The sequence below is a fragment of the Macaca nemestrina genome, chromosome 9 (assembly GCF_043159975.1).
Source record: "Macaca nemestrina isolate mMacNem1 chromosome 9, mMacNem.hap1, whole genome shotgun sequence".
In the NCBI taxonomy this organism is placed as follows: Eukaryota; Metazoa; Chordata; class Mammalia; order Primates; family Cercopithecidae; genus Macaca; species Macaca nemestrina.
In genome coordinates this window covers 92053947-92076512 of record NC_092133.1, presented here as the reverse complement: position 1 = coordinate 92076512, position 22566 = coordinate 92053947, and the positions used below count along the sequence as shown (strand labels likewise).

The 22566-nt window shown below is 41.3% G+C and overlaps 1 protein-coding gene across 1 annotated transcript in view; it reads left to right on the top strand.

Annotated features, from left to right (window-relative positions):
• LOC139356097 (cubilin-like) overlaps nucleotides 1-17172 on the top strand; it is a 31415-nt gene extending 14243 nt beyond the window's left edge. Inside the window, exons 2-5 of the mRNA XM_071068871.1 lie at nucleotides 2809-3016; nucleotides 12852-12944; nucleotides 13439-13544; nucleotides 16016-17172. Coding sequence (XP_070924972.1) covers nucleotides 2809-3016; nucleotides 12852-12923 — 280 coding nt within the window. The 3' untranslated portion in view covers nucleotides 12924-12944; nucleotides 13439-13544; nucleotides 16016-17172. The remainder of the gene's footprint in view (nucleotides 1-2808; nucleotides 3017-12851; nucleotides 12945-13438; nucleotides 13545-16015) is intronic.
• The last annotated feature ends 5394 nt before the right edge of the window (nucleotides 17173-22566 follow it).

The following is a 22566-nucleotide window of genomic DNA, read 5'->3' as shown; positions in this document are numbered from 1 at the left end:
AAGGAAGGAAGAAGAAAGAAAGAAAGAAAGAGAGAGAGAGAGAGAAAGAAAGGAAAGAAGGAAAGAAAGAAAAGAAAAAAGAAAGAGAAAGAAGGAAGGAAGGAAAAGAAAGAGAGAAAGAGAGGGAGAAAGAGAGAAAAGGAAAGGAAAGGAAATGAAGAAGAAAGGAGTGAGGGAGGAAGGGAGGAAGGGAGGAAGGAAGAAGGAAGGAAGGAAGGAGGGAAGGAAGGAAGGAAGGAAGGAAGGAAGGATCAGTCAATCTACCACTCAATCCATGGCAAACACATCAGTGATTCTTGTTCTGCGGTTCCCTGGAATGAGGGTGTGTGCCTTATGGCATTAGTCATAGTAGTAGCACTACATAATAAGTGTGTGTAATGGCATTCACTGTGCCCAAGTACAATTGCCATTTTGCCATTATGAACTTATTAGTAACAATTAATAAACAAGCAGTGATAAAATAACATTTAGTTTTTGAAGCTGATGTATTATTAGAATAATGCCCAGTAACACCATTTTCCTGTCTACCTACCTCCAACTCTTCAGCGCTCCTACTTGCAGCCCTTGCCACAGCAATGTCCTTTTACCTGGTCTCATCTCCTTCAGTCCCATTCCCTTACATGTAAAATGCTGGTTCTGGATAAATTTTTAGATCAGACTTGATTAGCAAGTACATCCTGATTCTACCACTTCTCTGATTAAAAATCTTTCAAATGGATCCCATTAGCCACACAACATAGTCTAACAGCCAAACTCTATATAATCCGGCATTTGAGGCCCTCTATAGAAGACCTCATCCTGTTTTCCCAAACCTAGTTCTCATTATTCTCCTTCATGTGCCCTATTGTTTTCTCAGAGTTACGCTTGCCCATACATACAATGTAAATTCTTGCCCATTTAAACTTGGATCATGAGATTCCTTCAGGCTGGAATTGCCAATACCAGTTCCATTTTTACATGGTTTTATTCTATTTATGCTTCAAGACCCAGATCCAAGTCACCTCCTCCTTGGAACAGTCGAGATCCTCGTAGCCCAAAGTAATCTTCACATTTTTCTAAAGCTAGAAGAGTTTTCTGCCTCTTTTACTGAACCTATCATTTTCTAAATTGTGTCATCATTGTTTATCTATGCCTTATCACTACTGATGGATTATCATTGATCTTTTTCTACTTAAATACTAAATATACTTCCTTGAATATTAAAACTATATGTAATAAATAAATTTACCAATCCATCCATACCCTCAGTCATTGTTCTTCTGTACTATGAAAGCCGATAAGTTTAAGTGGTTTCCTTAAGTAACAATCAGTTCACACTGAAATCAAAGCTATTCAAACTTCAAAAACTCCAACTCTCTCTTTAGTTTGCAGGCCTATTTCAGATGAGCAGAATCATTAGCAACATGTGGTTCATCACTGTGTATTGCTTACATTTCAGAATAATTTTGTCCTAGATGCCATCTGTGAATACATCTATCACGGACTGGGCCTTTGGGAGCATTTCAACTTTGGGAAATGTCTGACTATGCAAATACTCTATGGTTTTGCCTGACTTAGAAGCTATGGACAGGGCAAGCCTGACCTAGTAAGTAATGTACCTGTAACAAAAATCACCCTGGCCATTTGCTATCCATTGGATTTACAGTAAGAGTTGAGGAGAGCCACCATTGTTTATGTTTCCTGCCAAGGTCCAAGTACAAAATCTTAGCACCCCCTAATGTTGAAAGCAGTCCTTTCACTGTGAGCAAAAACTGGAATAAGAAAAATAGACTGAAGGCCAATCCCAGTGAAGTTTAACTTTGGAACTAGCAATGACCTGTATTTGTGTAGAACGCAAGCTTTACAGACATTACTTTCAGTACCTATTTAATTCTTATTCCTACTAGGGCTATTTTGAGCTTATTTTATCCTCACCATTTCTTATAAAATTGTCAACAAATTGTTCATCCCTTTAAGCTCTTCTCAAATCACTTCTGAGCTATCTGCTTAGGCCATGGAGTAGACAAAACAAAATCCTATGTTCTGAGAATTGTTTTTTGTATGTTTTTATGGTAGACCATTTAATTATCTTGAGATAATTATTTATCTCTCCTTTGTATTTTTATTCTGAATTATAAAATGTTGATCTCAAAGAAGGCCTTTTCTTCCATAAAGATTTTTTTCTTTAACTTCTCATGTTTTGGAAAAGAAAAAGTTAAATATAGAATGCGGCTGAATAAAAACAGGACTGCAGTGTTAAATGCCACTCAGCCTCTTTCAATCACACTATGTAAATAAAAGATTTGTTGGCAGCAGTTTTCTTGGTGTGTTGGGTAAATTCTTCATAAATTCAGTTTTCAGTTTGACAGTGTTCATAAAAGCGGAATATAAAAGTAAAACATATGAACATTTTCCACCAGTTTTATTATGCAAAATACTTGATTATGTATAAAATTGGATTTTTCAAGGCTAGGAAAATCTTCAATAAATCACATCAGCAGTTCCAAAAACATATATAGAACCCCATGTGTTTTCCCACTCAGCAACTCTATGAGTAAGAAGGAGAACTGAAGACTCTGCTCTCAAAGCAAAGAGCGAGGGAGGGAGGGATAGAGGGAGGGAGGGACGGATAGCGGGGTTGGGGGGAGGAAGGACCAAAAGAAGGGAGAGAGAGAGGGAGGAAAGGAGGGAGCCCAGGAGAGAATGATCTGATCATGTTCTCAGAGTGTGACAGAAAATGGAAACTATGTTCTTTTAAAAACCCTCCATGTGCAATGTAAGGTCTGTTCTGTTTGGTCTGCATAGTGATGTGTCTTTGTTTTAATGCAGGGCCTCAGCAAGGATGTGGTGGTTATCTGACAGGTCGAATAATATCTTTGCCTTTCCTGATTCTGATTCGAATGGAATATATGACAAGAATTTAAACTGTGTATGGATCATAATTCTACCTGTAAACAAACTAATTCACCTCACCTTCAATACGTTTCCTCTGGAGGCAGCAAGTACTCGGCAAAGATGCCTTTATGATCATGTAAAGGTAAGGCTGTTTTATTTTTTAACTGAGTCTACTCATCCCAGACTCTAATATAGTGTATTCCAGTTTATATCATTACAGGAAGTTCTGAAAATTGTGAGTACAGGTACTACTGCTTTTTTAAATGACCTATTCTTCAATGATGCAACATTTAATATTATAGATGCCCTACCTTCATATCAAATTAATCTTTAATATGGGTGACTCAAATATTTTGTGTGACTGGCTTCTAACATTAGCATTAAAATCTCCTATTCATCAATGTCTTGCAAGAGACGATCTATGGGAAGGTCAATTTTCTGGAAAGAGATACTCAAAGGAGCTTTGGCAAATCCTAAAATAAACAATGTCAGTGACACAAATAATCACCTCTTAATTTGTCTATTTCTTAGGCTTATAGATTTGCTTATCATATTATGTTTAGATAGCAAAATGGTCCTGAAATCACATTAAAAGTAAATTATGGCTGGGCTCGATGGCTTATGCCTGTAATCCCCACATTTTGGGAGGCCAAGGTGGGCGAGTCACTTGAGGCCAGGAGTTCAAGACCAGCCTGGCCAATATGGTGAAACCCCGTCTCTACTAAAAATACAAAAAAAATTGGGTGCGGTGGTGGGCACCCATAATCCTAGCTACTAGGGAGGCTAAGTCAGGAGAATCCCTTGAGCTCGGGAGGCAGAGGTTGCAGTGAGCTGATAGCTTGCCACTGTACTCCAGCCTGGGTGACGGAGCAAGACTCCGTCTCAAAAAATAAAAATAAAACTAAAAACGTAAATCAAGAAACTTCTGTTCAATTGTTAAGACTCTTTAATATTAAGTTATTATACCTATCAGGTTATATGGGTTCAGATTGCAAGTTAAGTAGCATCAATCAACATTTACTACTGCACTCTCAGGAGAAAAAGTCTGACAAGATTTCCATTTATGAGGAGCTTAAGTCTGATTGGAAAATTATGGGATGACACATGCAAATATGCAAATTAAGAATGTGCAGTTCAGGATAGTAAGCATTTAATCGCTAAGGAATGCATTTGATGTAGGCTTGAAGCAATGTGCAAGCTTAAAAGGAAAGAAAGTTCATGAAACTCTGGCATGATCAAGAAAGACATGATAGAGTGAGGGAAAGCTTACTCAAGTCAGGAGAGAATTCAAGCAAGGTGAACATTTTCAAAAAGGCGCTGAACTTGATATGTGCGTGTTCTCGAAAGAGTAAAGAGGCCTGTAATCCCAGCACTTTTGGAGGCCGAGACGGGCGGATCACGAGGTCAGGAGATCGAGACCACCCTGGCTAACCCGGTGAAACCCCGTCTCTACTAAAAAAAAATACAAAAAACTAGCCGGGCGAGGTGGCGGGCGCCTGTAGTCCCAGCTACTCGGGAGGCTGAGGCAGGAGAATGGCGTAAACCCAGGAGGCGGTGCTTGCAGCGAGCTGAGATCCAGCCACTGCACTCCAGGCTGGGCGACAGAGCGAGACTCCGTCTCAAAAAAAAAAAAAAAAAAAGTAAAGAGGCTGGCTGAATTGAAGCAGAATAGTGCTAAAGAGTAGCAAGAAATAAGATGGCATAAGTAGAGAAATACTGAGATTACAAAGGTTCCTGAAAGTCAAACTAATGACTTTAGACTTTGTGTGACTGAAAATAAGGAGTTGTTGAAGGTTTTCCAATGAGTGATGTGATGAGAGCAGTAGCTAGAGAAGACTAATCTGAAATCAGCAGTGTGGGAACTAGAAGGAGAGGAGGCTGGGAGGGCTCCAGGGAGAGGTCACTCCTAGGTGAGGAGGTCACTCCTAGGTGGGGAGGCCACTCTTAGACCCGGATCAGGGGTGCAGCCATGGTGGAGATGGCAAGAGAGGTGCAAGAGAAACTTAAGTTCTAGGACTGTCATAAACTTAAGAGAAAATTGTTTTAAAAGAAAAGGAAGGAAAATTTGTGGAGGGAATACCCATTTGAGTACTTAAGATGTGCTTATGCTTTTACTATGAAAAGGGCTAAGGCTGGGAGACCAGAAAAATAGCAGTGTGGTTTTGGTGAGAGCAAGACAGACAAATGAGACTGCAGTGGGCAGAGAATAGAATGGAGTTCCAGTGGGAAGACAACTCCTTGAATAGAGAGGACGCAGCAAAGAGCCTTCCTTCCAGCAAGAGAAAGGATGCTTTCTTAGAGGAAGTCAGCATGGATTCCAGAGAGTCAGGCTCTCAGCTCCAGGAAAGGTACCCAGGGAGGCAGTTGGAGAGGGCAAAACGGGCAGAAAAAGAAACAGATGCATCATGAAAAAATAAATGTGAAGACCAGGAATAGTGTAGTATCCCTGAAGTCAAGAGGCAGGGGGATTCTTTTACAAAGCAAGAGTGGTCAATATTATTAAATTGTAAAGCAGAGCCAAGAAAGGTAAAGATGAAGAACAGCCTCGTTCCTTTGGATGACAACCATTTTAAGAACGTATTGGCACAGAAGCTGGATCAGAGGAGTTCATGAACGACTAAAGGTAACAAGGAATATCAATTCAGGTTAAATTCTCCTTTCTTAAAATGAGATCTGGCCTGCTGGGTGCCGTGACTAACACCTGTAATCCCAGCACTTTGGGAGGCAGAGGTAGGCAGATTGCTTGAGCTCAGAAGTTTGAGACCAGCCCTGGCAACACAGTGAGACCCCGTCTCTATGGAAAATACAAAAAAAGTATCTGGGTGTGGTGGTTAGCACCTATGGTCCCAGTTTCTCAAGAGACTGAGGTGGGAGGATCCCCTGAACCCAGGAGGTAGAGGCTGCAGTGAGCTGTGATTGTGCCATTACACTCCAGTCTGGGCAACAGAGTGAGACACTTAAAAAAAAAAAAATGGTGGGGAGAGACCGAAATGACTAGAGCAGGCCTAAAGCTGAATTCAGAGCTGTTCAAGAGCTCCCCTGGTCTAACAGAAAGGTAATAAGGTTTAGAGACAGACAGTATGGGGACTCAAACCCAATTTTGCTGTCAGACTAGTTTCCTAATCTCCCCAATTCCTCATCACTTCATCTATTTTTCTTTAAATCACATAATAGTACCTCCCATGAAAGGCAGCTTTGGGGATTAAAATTATGTGTACTAGAGTGTTTAGCACTGTGCCTGACATAAATTGTAAACAAATTTACCTCCCTTTTTCTACCCCCCTTGTAGTAACTCCAAATAGGCATGGGCACTATGGAATTTCTTTTTCTTAAAAATTAAAAACAATGGATTTGCATATAAAATTACAATTTCAAGAATATTTTGAGGATGGCTTTGCTAGGAGAGTTGATTGGATTTACTCTCAAGATCCATTTTTATGGAGTGTGACTTGATAATGTCATTAAAATAGCTTGTCATTGTCTGAATTTTTGCAATTCATTTAGGCCAGAAACTGCAATATCAAAAACAAGGAGTTATTTTCTTGCTTCAAAATAAATACCTTTTTTTTTTTCAAATAAATTCTGTTCAGAACTATTCTTGTTTTCCCCCTTGGAAAAGCAATTTCCTTCTATTGGCAATGTTTCCAACTACCAGTAAACTGGCAGATCAAAGAACAACCCTTGGAAAGTGGAGCTTGAAGGTTTCTTTATTAAAGAGATTTTTCTGTGATAAATGGGACATTTGATCCCTTTTAGATTCTTTTTAGAGATTATAAATCACTTTTTAGAAAAGCTAATTTAACTGAACTCTGTGGTAGATACACAAGTAAAATCATACTAATTCCATTATTCATTCAGAATTCTATCATGATTGTTTGTGAAAGGGTTGACTTGGAGAGTAATTACAGTAACTGAATCACCTAGTGAATTGTGCATTTCACTGAGTGGCCTCTATTGAAATCCACATCACATCCATTGCAAAAGGAGTTAGTTGGCAAGGGTATGTGCCAGGCCCTGTACCAGCACCACTGGAGGTATAGAGAGCTAAGGACATATCTTGAGGAGTTCCGGCTTCTTGAGGAGCTGTCAATAAAGGGTAATTTTTGTATTTTTAGTAGAGACGGGGTTTCACCATGTTTGCCAGGCTGGTCTCAAATTCCTGACCTCCTGGTCTCAAACTCCTGATCCACCTACCTCAGACTCCCAAAGTAAGAGGATTACAGATGTCTGTGCCCCTTTTCATAGCCAATATTTTGTAATGTGTCCTTTCCCACCTGAAGTGAACATCATCTATGCTATAACGTACCCATAATGTAATTTCAAAAAATCACTATAATATCCTGAAGGCAATGAAAAGGAAAAGGAAAGTACATAAAATAGTGTATGTTCGCATATGTACATACACTAACACTGCTACACAAAGTCACGTAATAAAATAGATACTTTTTATATGTGGAATGGTGCTGAATAACAAGTATACATTTAAACAAATATGAGTGGGTTGCTTTTGCAACCCACATGCCAATAGCAGCATCGCCATCTGCAGCATGAATTTCCAAACTGGTGGAAAGACTCAAAACAAATATTTCTAAACCAAACAAAGTGCAGTCTTCCCACAGCTTACACAATAATTACATTTCTGGAAATTTGGTGCAAAATGAAACTGTAGACAGAAAGGGAGAAATTTATAGGAAAATAAGATAGGAAGGGTTATAATAACAGCTTTCCTTTGATTTCTCCCTCCTGAAGTCCCCCATTTTCATCTCTGAGAGCTGATCTGGGATACGGTCGGCTAAAGGAACAGAGAAAACCAGAGTGCTAGAAAGAGCTATAAGGGGAAGTGGGGACCTGAAGATCAAATACTAAAGAAGGAGCTAATAGATGGCAAGGAAAGTGGTGAGCACGGCATGCAGGCAGATGGGGTCCTAGTTAGTGAAGACCCACAAGGTGGAGGGTAATCCTATGAAAGGGTCAAGTGTAATTCAGTGACAATATAAGCAACATGGGAGACCTACTACAGTGAACCAGCGATTGGCAGGTTTTTAAGGATGGTATTCAGATTGCAGTGTTTTATGTTTTTTGTTTTTTGTTTTTTTTTTTAAAGATTAAATGATCTTGAAATTGGCATTCCATGTCATTTTGAAAGATAAATGGTAAAGCAAACGTTTTATTCACGTGTCTTTATTTCTCCCCTCCCCACTTTTCCCTCCACTCTCCTTTTTTTTTTAAATGTGGAAGTTTAAAATCCCATCTCACCTTTATTTATGTATTTGTTTATTAAGTGTAAATAATGGGAAAACTTCACTTGGATCGGGAATGCTTTAGTAGATTTGCATCATTATTTAGCCTTTACTGCCGCTTAGTGGTAAGGAAGAGCCGTGAGTTGACTGAGAGAGGATCAATTGAGCAAGTCAGTGAACGATAGCAATGCATCTTAGATATATTGAAGAGTATTAATTGTAATTAATTTTTATGTTTTGTAGGCAAAGAGCTCTTACTGCTTTACACGTAAGGTTTATTGAATATACTCTCCACAACAAAGTTTTATGCTATAAGCATTGTATGACTTTTAGTATTACCTGAAATGTAATGAAGTTTGGGCTAGTGTTGTTGTTGGTTGCTTTTGTATTCTGATTACAGAACTGCATTTTGAGAGGCTGAAAATAAACTAAATGCATCCTTAGCTGCTGGCCTAGAAACTTACTTCCCCTGAGTGAAGCTGCACATTTGGAATTGTGGGTGGTAGAACATGTTTAATAAAATACTTTATTCTCTTCCATTATTATATTATGCCTTAATTTGTAGTAATTTATTAATATGTCATATTTCCCTTAAGCTTCCTAATGTCAATACAATTTATTATCATTTTGTATGTTTCTTTTTTATTTGTTTGTTTTTGAGACAGAGTCTCCTTCTATCGCCAGGCTGGAGTGCAGTGGCGCGATCTGGGCTCACTGCAATCTCTGCCTCCTGGGTTCAAGCAATTCCCCTGCCTCAGCCTTCAGAGTAGCTGTGACTACAGGCGCCCACTACCACACCCGGCTAATCTTCTGTATTTTAGTAGAGACGGTGTTTCGTCATCATGTTGGCCAGGATCGTCTCCATCTCCTGATCTCGTGATTTGCCCACCTTGGCCTCCCAAAGTGCTGGGATTACAGGTGTGAGCCGCCGAGCCTGGCCCATTTTGTATGTTTCTTAATGTCTTGTCCAGAATTTCTGCTCAATAAATGTTTGCTCAGTTAATCTCATTGAATAAAGCAAAACGATGTCATTTTCACTATTAATTAAGACTGACTCTGCATTAGCAGAGTAGGGACTCTGAAGTATTTGTCCCAAAAGCACTTTTTTTCCCCAAAATCATTAGGCAATTTTAGAATTAGAGATTACAGAAAACGTATTGGAGTGAAGTCATTGAATGACCTTGGCTTTACTCATACGTACTCTAACCAAATGGATACAGACTAGCACTAAAATAAGCCATAGACATTGCCTAAACCAGTAGTTAAACCAGAAAAAAATATTCCAAGGAGCACTTGAATGTGTATTGAACTGTTAGAAACCTAAAAGTTAAGAAAACTAAGAATCCAAATGGTGATTGCTTTAAAAAAAAAATGCTAGCAGAGCACCATGGCTCAGTCCTGTAATCCAGCACTTTGAGAGCCTGAGGCAGGAGGGTTGTTTTAGACTAGGAGTTCCAGAAAGCATGGGCAACATGTAAGACTCTGTTTCTACAAAAATTAAATAGGTAAATAGTCAGATGTGGTGGCATGTCCTTGCAGTCTCAGCTACTTGGGAGGACTGCTTGAGCCCAGGAGTTCCAGGCTGCAATGAGCTATGATTGTACCACAGCACTTCTGCCTGGGTAACACAGTAAGATCCTGTGAACATATACTGTTAACAAAAGTAGCTTCATGTGGTTTGTGTGCATTCTCAAATATTTAAAAGTGATCTGCACTTTATATGTTGTTCTAAATGCTTCAATAAGATCTCAGATTTCTTTTAGTTTGAACTGTTAATGTATTGCTTAAACAAGTAGGTGAGGCAACTGTGAACCCCGCCTGCTTTCTCTCAGCTCTGCCTCACTGAAGATGGGAACGCAGCCCTCTTCAGTGACACCTGGGACACGTGGCTGCAATGCCCAGGTGACATTCCTGTGGAGAAAAGCAGTGTAGGGCCAGTCTCCAGATGCTCTCTCATGGGTCTTCTGCTTTCACACGAAGCCTGGGAGAAAACAAAGGGAAAATATGTGAGAAGAACCACACTGCCCTTTCTGAATAGAAACCTGTTGTGCAGAGGCACGTGCAACTGAGGACAGAGCTCAGCATTTTAAATTAAATTTGCACATAGTTTCTGCGACCTCATTTGACAGACTGTTTTTGAGCTCCCATTTTCCTGTTCACTTAAACCTAAGGGAATACTCATATCAGCCAAGAGGTGACTTTGTTGCACTGTTGCTCCTGTATCCTCTTATAGCTGTCACAATGACACTGATATCACACAGTGACATGAACCTGGATGTAGGGTACGGTGCATGCAGAAGAAGAATGTGCCATGGTTAGCCCAACAGTCATTAAATGAGCTAAACTTGTGATAAAAGAAAAAGAAACACGTGTCAAACACTACATTCAAGGTACCCAGAAGTGAAAATGGAAAAATCTTGACCAATTCATGATGGCAAAGCCACATTGCCTGTGTCATTCATGATTCTTCTCTATAATCTGTGTTTATGGAGTAGATCTATGTACAGCCTCCACTACATAGAATAAGGTTCAATTGAATGTGACAGAAAATCCCCCAAATAACAATCCCTTAGACAAATTAGCATACTTTTTGCTGATGTAAAATCAGACAGAGGCTTGGCCATCCAGATTTGGTGTGGCGGCTCTGCTTCATAAGCCATCAGAACTCCGCACTCCCCAGAACTCCGCACTTTGCCCAGGGCACAGCTCCCTTACTCATAGTCACATACGGCTGCTGGAGCTCCAGGAAACACAACTGCATCCCCAGCTGCAATCATGAAAAAGGAGAGAGAGAGGGAAAAAAAAAAATAACAAAAGAACTCCTCCAGTAAGGAAAGTCCCTATAAGTCACAGACAAACAATTCTGCCTCTCTCACTTTCCCAGCTTTAGTTCCACGGGCACACTGTCCTGCAAGGGAGGCTAAGAAGTGTAGTATTTACATGGATGATGATGTTATCAACTGAATATGTGGGGCTCTAGTAACTAACAAAAAATGAGAGGATAAATATCCGGAAGAAACCAGGATTTTTAGACACACAGAACACTCATTCTAATGATTCCTTTTTAAGAAAATATTTTACATTAACAAGAAAAGACTTGTGAAATCCAACAGAACACTGAGAAGCATATGAATGTAATTCAAAGTAGGAAAAACTTTAATAGATTAAAAATATGTGAAGGGAAACTTGGAAAAATTAGTGATCAGATAAATGGCACAAAAGAGCACTTTACGCCAGGCGCGATGACTCACGCCTGTAATCCCAGCACTTTGGGAGGCCGAGGTAGGTGGATCACCTGAGGTCAGGAGTTCAAGACCAGCCTGGCCAACATGGTGAAACCCCATCTCTACTAAATATACAGAAAGTTAGCTGGGCCTGATGGTGGGCGCCTGTAATCCCAGCTAGTTCGGAGGTTGAGGTAGGAGAATGACTTGAACTCAGGAGGCAGAGGTTGCAGTGAGCAGAGATTGCACCATTGCACTCCAGCCTGGGCAAGAAGAGTGAAACTCCATCTCAAAAAAAAAGGACACTTTATATCAATTTATTAATTTTAGAAATTTGGCTTATGCCAAATTTAGTAGAAATATATGTGGACGTGTTCATGTTTTATCTCAAGGATGCAGACACAGTTGGTGATTTTCTTCATACTTAGTGAAAATAATTATGCATATACTTTATGTCCCGTCATCACATCCTAGGCATATTCCCCTGACAAGAAGCCACAGAGGACGTTTTCAAAGATCTTATTTGCAATGTTTATTGTACTGAAATATATACTAAATTTAGATAACCTTTACTTGGAGATTTTATGCATAAGATATGGTTGTGTTTCTTGTATACATTTATATTTATATACATACATATGTATATATTTCTCTCTATATATCATAGCTTTTACACACAATGTCATATAAATGTATTTGCAGGTGGCAAGAGGGCCCAATGGTCCCTAGTATAAGTGTATTTGCAACTGTTTTTTGTGTGTGCTTATTTTCTTGTTGTGTTTATTTTATACATTTACATTTATAGATGTATATATTTTTCTCTATATATTATAGTGATTACACACAATTTCATCATGATGTAACATAGCTATATTAACTATATATTTTATAGGAAATGGATATTTGTGCACATATATGCATACATACATATAAACAAAGCACTATTAGTAGGCCTCAAAAACAGTGTTGTGTGAATACAGTGAGCATATTCTAAGAAGTGGATGGCTGTCTATAAATAAATGACTTATGCATTCTATTTCTCTCACTCCTGCACTTACCAAGATGAAGGGGTTTTCCCAGCTTTCACTTGAGTACACTCTTGGAAATGAGATTCTCTTCCTTTGATTATTTCAGGTTGACAAATTTATACCAAAATAGTGGGTTTTTATAATCAATATCTTTAGGATTGATTTTCCTAAATATTATTTTTTAAAATATTGAATTGTATCCCTTGTTTGTCTTTTATTTTCCACAAGCAGATGAAACTTCCTCACAAGCCGATGGAAGAACCTGTGCGTGTCACTTCAGGGAAGTTACATAGCAGGGTGGAAGTAGAATGAACCTACACATTTTTAAAACATTTTTTTACTTTGGTCCTTGGAGGACCTAAGGGGCTTGTAAAGAAGAAGAAGGGGGTAGACTGTGAGTCTGCAGCTAAAAGGAGGAGAGAGATGACCCAGCAACCTAGAGAAGCAGGAAGAAAGTGTTTATTCTACCTTCCTCTCCTCCCCAGAATTCTGCAGTGTCTGGAGAAGAGCAGAGTGGTCTCCAGTCCCCAGGAGAGGCCTGGGCCAGACCCTGCTGAATGCAGAGAGTTATCTGCAGGGTGAGTGTCCAGGCAGACAGGACCCAGGGCAGCCTCAGAGAAGACTCCCCCGGTACGGTGAGGTGTAGAAGTAGCAGTGAGCCAGCACTTCTGAAGGAGATGCCTGAGCTCAACTCTTCTTTCCTGAAGAGGCTTTGCTCCTCAGGAGTCCCTGTACTTCTCTTTCTGCCAGACTAAACCTAGCTCCCACACACTTACTGTCAAGGCACATGATGACTCTATAGCACCCCCAGGAATCATCAAAATCCGAACTAAAGACCCAGAGCATAGGCAGTTGGCTGCTGAGTAACCCCCAACAAAGGCAAGGACGGTAGGTTCCTTGTAGACCTCAGGTCTTACGACTCTCCAGTGAGGAGGGAGGAGACTTCAAATGATTCCTGTCACCCAGACCTCCTCCCTACAATGCTCATGCAGAGGGGATGAGGCAGAAGAGCCACTGCCTGCCTTGCCACTCACCTCTAATACTTGCCTTTATCCTTTGTGTCTCATTCTAGGACTATTTATTCGTTTCCTCGTGCTCTAGGACACAGCAGAGAGAGCTGACTGGATGTTCCGGGATGAATGGAGATGCTAAAAGCCTATGGAACTGGGTAATATCAGGTGATTTTTCCATTCAAGTCTTATCTGGTTGGTACCTCCATGAGATTTTAAAAATAGAAAAGATGGGGCTTTCTGTAGGTCCATGCACTTCAGCCTGGCCTTGGGATGCAGAGGCCAGCTGGGAAGCTAGCAGTGTTTCAGGCCAAGGCTAGATCCCTAGCCCAGGGCCTTGGGGCTCTCTGTAGCTTCCTGGCTTGTGCATGTACAGTTCATATCTGATATGGCAGCGTCACATCACTGCACAAGCTAAGTTTTAGTTTGGTGACAGACACTATCCATTCACTGAGTCAGCAGTGTCCAACAGCCTTTTTTCTGACATGGTTTTCTTTGCCTGCCACCTATTTTGGAGTCTAGAAAGCCAGAACTCTGTTTTCCATGTGTTTTATTTTGACGAAAGAAACCTCATGCACCTGACTCCTCACGTACCTCAAGAACAGCTGCAGAGTTTTCTCAGTCCAGATGAAACTGGCTGGAACAAACTTCCTCAGAATTGAGTAGCCTTCAGAGTCTGACCCATTTTCCTGATTCCTGAAAATTGTCAATGGTCCTCAGCAGAGACCTTCCCTGGCCTCACTGTCCCTTCAGCCTTTTGCCATCATGCTTCTCATGCACTTACACTGCCCCCAGCACATGCTGAAGGCTCAGACCTGGCCGTTCTTTTTTTCTGCACGAAGGCTCTTCTCCACCCACTTAAACGGGACACTACATATGCTCTTAAGGTGTTCAAAAGGAGAGCACCAATCCTGACTGCCAGGTTCTTGGAATGTGGACATCTTTTGCACTGGAGGGTGACGGCACCTGGGCTGGGTCTGGTTAAAGTGGTGAGCTGATGTCTGCCATCAGTGTGGGGTCACATGGAAGTGACAGGGTAAAACTCCTGTGGTTGGGCTGGGCACGGTGGCTCACACCTATAATCCCAGCACTTTGAGAGGCTGAGGAGAGCAGATCACCTGAGGTTAGGAGTTTGAGACTACCTGGCCAACATGGAGAAACCCCGTTTCTACTAAAAATCCAAAAATTATCCGGGCATGGTGGCCCATGCCTGTAATCCCAGCTGCTGGGGAAGGTGAGGCAGGAGAATTGCTTGAATCTGTGAGGCAAAGGTTGCAGTGAGCCAAGATCATGCCACTGCATCTCAGCCTGCGTAGCAGAGTGAGACCACGTGTCAAAAAAATAAAAATAAAAATAACCCACAAAACAAAACAAAACATATTCCTGTGACCTTTGTGCCTCCCTTTACGTTAGCAGGTGGCAAGATGGCCCAGTGGCCCCTAGTGTAAATGTGTTTGCATCTGTTTTTGTGTTTGTGTGTGTTTATTTTCTGGTTGTGTTTATTTCATATATTTAAATTTATATATGTCTACCTATTTATCCCCATATATTGTATACATGTGTCTGTATATATGATATCTCTATTTATTGAGGTATAGATATATTGTACAGGCCAAGGGTAAACTTCTCCTTTGCCCTCTTGAGTTTCTCTAAAGTAACATTTGACCAGAGGCAGATTACTCAGAGAAAAAGCATGTAAATGTATATACATTTGGAATATGTGCACATGAAATATACAGAATATAGGAATTCAGACAGAAGCAAAGGGTCGATGTTTTATGACATCTTAAGGTAACACAAAGAATAGGGGCATGGATAGTGGCAAAACAGGGGATGCTGGCAAAACCAGTTAACAGAGGAGACAGAAAGGCCTGGCTAGGAAACGTGGTCTTGTTATTTACAAGAATCGTCACCGGTAGTAGCCCTCAGAGAAAGAGTTGGTAATTTTTTTTTCTCAGACCTTTAAAGGTGTCAGACTCTCGGTTTTTTACATCCACACAAGGGAGGGCCTCAGAGCTTCAATTATGACTCTATCAATGCAGCTTTTCTACAAAGTTGCGAATCTCACCTGCAAAAGACAACTTTGCAGGGCTCCTTCTGATTGCAGGCCCTCTGAAGGGTCATTTCAAAATATGTTAAAGAAGTATATTTTGGGTACAATATTATAGTTTCCGTGTGTGTGTGTGTGTGTGTGTGTAGATGATTTTTACTCTTTTGCATAGAGAAGCAGCACCACAGTCTGGTAAAAAGCACTATGGTATTGTATGTAGAAATTATTTTAAAAAAAAAAGAAATATCTGTATATCATTTTTAAATTATTTCTATGTTGATGCACATATTCACGTGTCACATAGTTCATGACACATTTTAAATGTTCATATTTGTGTGTATATTTATTTCTAGTTATATCTTTGCTTATGTCTTCTATGTGTGAAACGCTCCAGACTTACAGAGTGTCCCACACTGTTTCCTAATAGCAGAGATTCCAAATCCCTGAGTCCCAACTGAGTGAGGTTCCTCTGGTGAACTGGGAAGATGCAGCTGTGCTGAGAAAGCTTCACCTGCTCCTTTGCAGTTCAGTCAGCCATGAAAGACACCCTTGAATGCAACCACCTAAGAGCACCTATGCTGATTGACAGGTTCTGGCGATGTGGACAGCTTTTAAGTCAGAGGATGATGGCCTTTGGACTGGCCCTGCTTCAAAGGGATGGCTGAGTGTTTACCATCTGCAAAGGGGTCATGCAATGTGGCTTTTTGGCTCCATTCCAGTAGGTGGCAGCATTGCCCAATGACCAGGAGTGTAAAAGTACGTGCATCTGTGTGGGGGTGTGTGTGTGTCTTTGTGTGAGATTTTTGGGTTATGTTTAGTTTATTCGTGTGTGTGTGTGTGTATACCCACATGCTTGAGGGTTTATGATGTATATATGAATATACATACATATATATTTGAATATATGTACATACATACATATTTGAATATATGTATATACATACATGCATATTTATAAATAAATCTATGTGATTATATATGTTTACTAAGTAATACATCTTTTTATGTATTAATTTACATGTGTAGGCTTTCTTGTTCTTGCCTGGAGGCACACCACCACAAAGGCAAAGAGCTCTTAGAAGTTTCATGTATAAATATCTATGTTTTAATTTTTATTTATTTATGTTGATACATATATTTATATATGTTATCTATTTCTTCATATATTAAAAGTATAGACATGGATTTGTGTATGTGTTTGTTCGAATTATGCCTCAACTGGTGTCCTGTGTGTGTGAAGCACTCCAGACCAGCAGACCTCACTGCTCCATTTCTTCAGAGCAGCAGTTTCCACACACTGAGCCCCACTGACAGTTTATCCCCTGGGAGAGTGGAAAGGCACCTCTGTTCCGTCTGGTTACTACCTCCCTGAGCTTCAAAGGACAGAAGAGACAGGGCTTTCTTTTGGGCGTAAGACAATACAGTTTTCAGCCTAGACTTGGCGACCCAAAGTCTGTGCAGAAAGCTAGCGCTGCTGCTGTCCCAAGGCCAGATGCCAGGCCCGGAACCTTAGGGATCCCGGTGGACTTTCGACTTTTGCACGTGCAGTTCAGCCTCCTGGAACACGCCTGCCTCACCCACAAGCTGGGGCCGAGTTCTTTGAAAGGCATCATCCATCCCCTGGGGATGGCCATGTCCAGCATCTGCCTCTAACCTGCTTTTCCTCATCTACCATCTACACTGTGGACAAGAAAGCTTTGTCAAGCCAGACCCATTTCCATGATTCTCAAAGTTTTGGAAGAAACCTCAAGCCTGGGGGTTCTCAGGTGTCTTTTTATTATTATTATTATTTTTAAATTTTAAATGGAGTCTCGTTGTCACCCAGGCCAGAGTGCAGTGGCGCGATCTTAGTTCACTGCAACCTCAGCCTTCTCGGTTCAAGCGATTTTCCTGCCTCAGCCTCCCTAGTAGCTGGGATCACAGGTGCCCACCACCACACCTGCTTTTTTTTTTTTTTTTTTTTGTATTTTTAGTAGAGATGGGGTTTCCCCATGTTGGCCAGGCTGGTCTCGAACTCCTGACCTCAAGTGATCTGCCCATCTCAGCCTCCCTCCCAGGTGTCTTTAATCCAAGTGTTCTCTGAGTCTGCCCTGGTTTCTCAAGATGCAGCTGGAGCCTGCCATAACGGGTTCACACAGGTCTATGCAGTCTTCAGAATAAATGGGGGGCCACTTTCCTGGTCCCCAAATGCTCTCAGGAGCACTCAGAGCCATCCTGTTCTGGCCTTGCTGACCCTCGGACCCGCAGCCCCCTTACATGACCCAGACTCATGCTGTGCCCAGTGCTTCCTGTGTGTTCAGACCTCGCCTGTTTTCATCCTCCTGGAAAGCCTCTTCTCCACCCACCCAAACCGGGATGCCTCTCTATGTCCCCACCTCAACTATCAAAAGAGGAGCCCCTGTCCTGACTGACAGCTTCTGGATAAGTGGGCAGCTTTCCCACTAGAAGATGATGGCCTTTGGGAGGGATCTGGTCAAAGGGCCATGTTCAGGGGTTTGTCATTTGTGGAGGTTCACACGGAACTGGCAGGAAAGGAGCCTTTGGGCCTTTTGTTTCACTCCACTGCCAGTCTGTGGTAAGGGGGCCCAATGGCTTCTCGTATAAATGCAAGTGCATCTGTGTGGATTTGGGGTAACTTGTTTGGGTTTTCTTTATTTTGTATGTAGAGACTTACACATATATACCTATATTTACGTATTTGTTCATACATATTTTTCTATATATACAGATTATACAGAATATTTGCATTCACTTATTTATATGAATATGTATATATTTATGTGTGTGTGGATAGATAGATAGACAGATAGATTTTCTTCTTGCCTGAGTGGAGAAACACCACCATGGACAGGTAGAAAGCCCTACCCAGTTTCCTGTATAAATAAATATATATATATAAAAATTCATTTATATGCTGATACGTATATTCACATATGTTAAATATGCCCTTACATCTTTAACAAACACATGTTTCTGTATGTGGATATGTCTATTTCTCGCTGTGTCTTAGCTGAGATCCTGAATGTGTGAAACACTCCAGACCAACAGGCTGGCCCTCCCTGTTCCTCCAGATCAGTGATTTCCAAAGCTGAGACCCTACCCAGTGCTGATGATTCTCTGGCCCAGTGGGAAGATGCAGCTGTGCTTTTGACTTCGGGCGTCAAGGCCATTGCTTCCTTCAGTGTTTGGGGGAAGTCATGCTGCTGCTTTTGGTCCCCAAATGCTCTCAAGGGCACACAGTGCAGTTTCACTCTGGCCTGCCTGTCCCTCCATCCTGTGCCATCTTACTGAACCTGCCTTTCTCTGCTCCCAGTGCATCCTGAGGGCTCAGACCCTCCTTTCTCTCCATGAAAAGCCTTTTCTCTACTCACCAAACTAATTGTATTGCCCCTACCTGAAGTGTTCCAAAGAAGCCCAGCTAACCTGATGCACAAGTTCTGGGAAACTGGCCATTTTTCCCAATGGAGGGTGATGGCCTTGGGACTGGCTCTTGTTAAAGGGCAATGGCCAGGTGTTTTCCATCCATGACCAGTGACATGGACCTGGCAGGAAAGGACTCCTGGTGGCTTTAGGGTTCCCTAGGCTGCTAGTAGGTGGCAAGAAGGGCCCCGAGGCCCAATGGCCCCAATATACCTGCAAATGCACCTGTTTGTAGTACGTGTGGGTTTTTCATTGAGTTTTGGGTAATGTTTATTTTTTATATATTTATATTTATAAATTTATTTTAAATCTATGTATTTATGTATAAATATATATAATTAGACCAAATATTCAAATTTATTCCTTCATAAGAATCTGTGTATTTTATGTTTTCTAATCACCTGCAAGAAAGAACACCAACGTAGGCTGGCAGAGAGTACAGCAAAGATCTATGTCTACACATCTATATTTCTATGTTGATACACGTGTTTTTACATGTTACATACTTCCTTATACCTTTAAATGTAAACACATTTATGTGTGTGAATATATTTATTTGTAGTTATATCTTAAGTGGTGCCCTGTCTGTGTGAAACACTTCAGATGAGCATGCTGGGCTGCACTGTTTCTGCAGATCAGTGATGTTAAAACACTGAGACTCTACTGAGTGTTGATCCTGTGGTCACATGAGAAGATGCAGCTTCACGTTGGATGTCAGATCAGAGACATTATTTCCCTTGGTGTTTGGGCCAGCTTGCACATACACTTGTGGACATCAACAGAGAGTGCTGACCAGCTAGCTGTGTTGGCATGAATGGGAGCGTCAAAAGCCTACGATACCTGATCAAATTAAGTGTTCTTCCATTCGAGTTCCACCTGGCCACCGTCTTCCTGAGCATCTAATAACAGAAGAGATCACCTATTTTTTTTTGGCTTTGCAGCCATGCATTATCCAGCCTTGTTTTGACAAGCACAAGCCAGACAAAAAGCTAACAGTGTTTCCAGCCCAAGGCCTGAGGGTTGTCGGTAGCATCCCCACTTGAGCAAGTTCACTTGAATCCACCACAATGAACCGCCTCAACCACAAGCTGGGCCCTAATTTTGGGACAGGCATTATTCATCCAGCTGGGAAGGCAGTGCTGAATACTCTACCACTGAACGGTTCTTCCTTGTCAACCACCTACATTGCAGCCCAGGGGTTTTGTTAAGCCAGACCCTTAACAACAGACCCTGCTGCTCACACTGGTGTGAGGTCTCAGGCACATGGCTCTTCTGTTGCCTTTCTGCCTTTCATCCAGGTGTTCCTCAGGCTGCCACGAGGGGTGCTCTAGACCCACTAGACTCTGCCCTAACAGACTTTCTCAGTCTGCATCCAGAAACTCTCAGGGGCACCCCGCGCGGTCCTCCTGCTGCCCCTCTGGCCCTGTACCACCATAACCCACTACAACTGCACTGCCCCCAGCACATTCTGAAATCTCAGACCCAGCATTTTCTCTTCTCCCAGGAAAGCCTCTTTTTCACCCACCTGATGTGGGACACCATTGGATGCATCCACCTTACATACTCAAAACATGGACGCCTAGCCTCATTGAGAGGTTCTGGAAGTGTGGGCAGCTTTTCTACTAGAGGGCAATGGCCGCTGGGCTTGTTCTGGTTAAAGGCCAGTGGCCATTTATTTGCCAACTATAAAATGTCTTATAAAACTAGCAGAAAGACTCCTGTGGTCTTGTTTGATCCCTGTGCTGCCACAAGGTGGCAGCAAAGCACAGTGTCTTCCAGGGAACTTGGCAGTACGTGTGTGTGTGTGTGTGTGTGTGTGTGTGTGTGTGTGTGTGTGTGTGTGTGTGTGTGTGTGTGTGTGTGTGTGTGTGTGTGTGTGTGTGTGTGTGTGTGTGTGTGTGTGTGTGTGTTTATGTGAGATGCTCCAGGGAACATGGAATGCATTTACGTTGTGGGGTTATGTGTGATTATGTGAGATTTGGGAATTTTTTAAAATAAATATTTATCTTTATATATATGGAGAAATACATGTTCATATATGTAATTACGTGTAATATCTCTAGTTATATATACATAAGTTGCCTCTCACCTACATGAAGAAACACCATCTCAGACTATAAGACAGCATCACATAGTTTGTGTGTGAACATCTCTATTTTAATTCTTATTTACTTATATGTTTACCATATATTTACATATGGTATATATTCCTTTATATATTTAAAAATATACACAGTAACTTGTGTGTGTATTGGTTTCTTTCTAGTTCTATTTTGGCTGGTGCCCTCTATGTGTGAAACACTCTGACTGACAGAGTGAGCCACACTGTTTCTCCAGATCAGCGATTTTAGATTTTAACATCTAAATGTCTCACAGACACCTTTACCAGCAGTTTGAATATCCAACCCATATTCATCTTCCCAAATCGAATTCTGTATAGACTCTCAAAATATGTCTCTCATGTCCTCATGCCTTCAGAATTTATTAAACTGCCATAGAAAATAATATTACCTTTAATTTACTTTCAAGGAGATCTGCTAGCCTGCTTGAAATTAGGCCTCTCTCCCTCTAAGGTATTCCTGCCTGAGAGGTGCACCTTGGACCTCACGTGTGCTCAGTATCAGTTGCTCAGGTTTGATCCCCTTTCTCTCTGCTCCCTGATGACCCTCCTTCATGAAAATGAAACTCCAGTGTACACAGAAGTTTTTCTTCTTTACTTGTTCCCATGAAAGGAGGTAAACCACTCCAAAGAACCAAAGGTCAGGTTATAATATTAATAATTATTTTTTTCAAAGTCTGACCATAACAGAAAAGTACAATGTAGGAAGTAAGTCACAACCCAGACCTGAGCCAAGACACAGCTTGGCCTGCCTTCCCCACTTGGACTTTCCGCCTCACCCCTGACCTGCTTCCAGTGGCTGGGCCTAGTTTACCAGCTTCTTCTGAAAATGCCTTAGAAATCTCAAGAGCTCAGAGTGAAAGTCAAAGTAACTCCTGGCTCCAGAAGGAGAAGGTGACTTTTCTTCATTCTAATCTGGAGCCTTCTCTATCAGCTTCTTAGGGACATCATAATACAATACCACAGACCAGATGGTCAAAACAACAGAAATGTATTTTCTCTCAATTCTCTAGGCTAGAAGTCTGATATCAATGGACTGGTTTCTTTTGAGGCCTCTCTTCTTGATTTCCAGATGACTTCCTCACTGTGTCCTCACCTGTTCACCCCCTATTCTGTCTTCTGTGTCCTAATGGCCTCATCTTAAGGGACACCAGTTATATTGGATTAGGGCCCATCCCAATGATGTAATTTTACCTTAATTACCTCTTAAAGGCCCTGTCTTCATATACAGTCACATACATGAGGGGACATAATTCAGCCTGTAACATCTTTCTTCTGAGTGTTCATTTTCTGCTGCAGGATAGTTTTTGCTGGAATGACTGATAGTATTAATAGGAATAGCCATTCTCTTCAGAGGTGACCTTATCCCCATGTATAGGAGTATGCTATAGCCCTGTAGTTTCAACTGAAAAAAAAACCAGCCACATGATAGTCAGACATAAGTATGTTATCCAAAGCTTCCAGTCTTAACTGATAATACATTTGGCAACGCATTGCTTATTTTGGCTATACTACAACACATATAGGCCTGTTTCTTTTTAGTTTCTCAGTTTCAAAGTTTTGTAGCGTCTCCAGGTCACCTTTTCACCATTGTACTTATC